The following is a 3,346-nucleotide window of genomic DNA, read 5'->3' as shown; positions in this document are numbered from 1 at the left end:
AAAAGTGAGTCATCATTGGATTATTTTGCCAAAATTCATTACGAGTTGATTGCCCCGGCGTTCCCCGAGCTCAGTAAAAATTGAGTAAATCCTGGAATTACTGGTTCTCAACCCCGTAACTCATGTATTTACTTATCCCACTAATCGTATAAGTATAACTTATATATTCCAGTTAAATGAAGACCTCTTCAAAAAATGATTTTATTTCCATTTTTTCTTTCGTTTTACAATATGGTATATGATACTAAGCATATTAAAAAATAAATCTACCAATTAGTATAGTATAGTAGTATAGTATCTTCGGCATTTAATAAATAGGCCTGGATAGGCCTGTCGCCGAATTCTTACGTCTCGGACAAAAACGCGGCCTCTCTCACGGCCGGTCTCGCGGCCGTGATTCCAAATTCAGTGAGCGTGGAATATCTCGCAAAATACTGAACGTAGCTTGATGAAACTTGATACACATAATCATTAGAGCCTAACGGTGATGTTTAGCTTAAGGCGATTTTTGAAAAATTGTCACGAGCTAAACATCACCGTTAGGCTCTAATGATTATGTGTACCAAGTTTCATCAAGCTACGTTCAGTATTTTGCGAGATATTCCACGCTCACTGAATTTGGAATCACGGCCGCGAGACCGGCCGTGAGAGAGGCCGCGTTTTTGTCCGAGACGTCCGATGTCCGATTCTTGCACTTTTCTTGACTAGACTGGCCTTACGGACGGAAGATAAGACGGAATTGAAATAACATTTTATATTTTGATTCAATCCTTTCTTTCCGGTTCGCAAAATCTTATTATTTATCTTTATGAATACATTTTCAGGTCCAGGAATTATCCTGGATACGCGCCCTAATAACCCACCGGTAATAACCCCTCCCCTACATTTCAGACGTGTTAGGTTAACAACAAACAAACATACATGTATCAAATCATGACTTTTGAGTTATTATGGGAACATATATCAAAATGTTAATGACGTTTTAACTTACCTACATATTTATTTGCATCACTGTTCATGAGTAATATCAATACAAAAAATGCAAAGGTCAGCGGAAGCGTTTTACTCCTGTTATGTTTCACCTGCCGCTACTAGGTCGTGCTGGCCAATTTCTTGCACATGACAAAAGTTTCAGGTGACGGTTCGGCAGGTGGCGGCAAGAAGGTGCAGCACCACCAGTGAGGCCGCGGCCATCGTGATGAGTGGATGTATGTCGTTCGGTGTTAAGTGATACTAGCTCCAGTTCTTAGCATTCTTGGCATGCTTCGTCCTGTGGAGAGTTCAGTGGTTGTGCAACCGAAGTATAAGAGAACAGTGATAGGTTGCTTTATCATTTAACAATGTTTTTTTGGCTGGTAAGTACTTGATTTCGGAATTTACTTTTTTTTCTCTCCTGTCTTTTTGGAATGGGAATGAATGGAGAGATGAAGGTGGCCAGCGTATGCTGATGCTGTTGACGTTCAATTTGAAGTATGGAGAGTCGTTCAGTAGAAAATAAATAATTTCTAGAAAGCCGAAATTTCTAGAAATAATTTCTAGAAATTCAACCAAATCAGTTAGATTCGATGATCTCAGTGATGAATCATTTGATTTGAAGAGGATTTTCCTGCGGTGTGGGCGGAAATTGATCAATTCTTTATAGTGAACTTGAGGCACTATAATATAATTACAATATAAAACGCATCAACTCCCGACTTCACACATCAAGCTGGAATTATTCTTAACTAACTCAGACAATTACAAAGTTATTACTTTGCTACTAAATTCCAACCTGGTAAATTCCAGTCTGAGTCTGCCGTTGCCTTTAGTGAATGTGTGTGGTGAGTACGTGTGACAAGTACGTGTGATGATAATATAATATAATATAAAATAATGTAATATAATATATTATAATATAATATAATATAATATAATATAATATAATATAATATAATATAATATAATATAATATAATATAATATAATATCTTGCGAAAATAATATAATTGACTTCGAAGAATACATCAGATGCTATCAGTAAATCTCCGGTGAGAAAATGTACCAGCTTACTAATGAGATGCAATCGGGAATTGAAAGCGTTTGAGTAATGAAATTATAAACTTTGATGACTCAAATAAATGAAGTAAAACTTGTGAATTCTGCAGTGTTTCAAGCACCCGGTGAGGGAGTGAAATAAGAGGCGATGAGGCACTTCACTAACTGAATTAGAAACTTTAGCACCTCCGAGAATTGAAATAAAACAGGAAATATTTTCCAGCGCTTCAAGTTCAAGTGAAATAATAGACGGTGTGTGTGTGACAAGATCTCGGTCTAGCGGCCTGAGAGCTGCTTTGGCATGTGTAGTGTTTTGTTAATCGAGCATCCGACTTAAAAAAACAAATGTCGGTGATCGATTTGTTTATATCAGATTATTCAAACAGAACATTTCCTTTGGTGGTATATACTTCTGACTTAATTTGAGAATAATTCTTTGAACGTCTGATTCTATCAGCCGTAAAATTTTTTGAAAAAAGTTTTATTTATGCATTTGATATATATACATTTAATAAAAATTCATGGAAGTAACAGCTGTTTTTTCGGCAATGATATTTCTACCGTCAAGGCTGAATTTGTTTTTTTTNTTGTTATATGTTATGATGATATTTTGATGATTGTTATGTTATGATGATATTATGATGATTGTTATGTTATGATGATATTATGATGATTGTTATGTTATGATGATATTATGATGATTGTTATATGTTCTGATGATATGATGATGATTGTTATATGTTATGATGATATTATGATGATTGTTGTATGATATGATGATATTATGATGATTGTTGTATGTTATGATGATATTATGATGATTGTTATATGCTATGATGATATTATGATGATTGTTGTATGATATGATGATATGATGATGATTGGTATTTGATAAGAAGATAAGATGGTGATTGTTGTATGAAATGATGACGATAATAATGATTATTCTAAATATACTCATGATGTTGATTTCATTTCATCACCAATAATTCATATTTCATCACGAGTCCTCCCTCCTCCTTTTTATTTTTATTATTGTTGTTATTACCAGAATATTGGTATAAGTGATAGTATCATTATTATTATCGTTATCGTCATTATATTATACATATTTTATCGCCAGCGCGGCCTGGGACTGCTGGGACACATGCTAAAGTGTCCCCTATCATTGTGTCACCTATCATTGTGTCCCCTATCATTGTGTCCCCTATCATTGTGTCACCTATCATTGTGTCCCCTATCATTGTGTCCCCTATCATTGTGTCCCCTATCATTGTGTCCCCTATCATTGTGTCCCCTATCATTGTGTCCCC

At 35.2% G+C, this 3,346-nt stretch overlaps 1 protein-coding gene across 1 annotated transcript in view; it reads left to right on the top strand.

Annotated features, from left to right (window-relative positions):
- Window positions 1–1,190: 1,190 nt before the first annotated feature.
- The window catches only part of LOC108674100 (cadherin-99C), a gene marked incomplete at its 3' end in the record, with an annotated part of 18,953 nt that continues 16,797 nt past the window's right edge, over window positions 1,191–3,346 (top strand). Inside the window, 1 exon segment of the mRNA XM_018162004.2 lies at window positions 1,191–1,355. Coding sequence (XP_018017493.2) covers window positions 1,341–1,355 — 15 coding nt within the window.

This window comes from Hyalella azteca, unplaced genomic scaffold (assembly GCF_000764305.2).
Source record: "Hyalella azteca isolate HAZT.00-mixed unplaced genomic scaffold, Hazt_2.0.2 contig14921, whole genome shotgun sequence".
In the NCBI taxonomy this organism is placed as follows: domain Eukaryota; kingdom Metazoa; phylum Arthropoda; class Malacostraca; order Amphipoda; family Hyalellidae; genus Hyalella; species Hyalella azteca.
The sequence above is the reverse complement of the archived record's forward strand: the minus strand, read 5'-3'. Positions and strand labels throughout refer to the sequence as shown.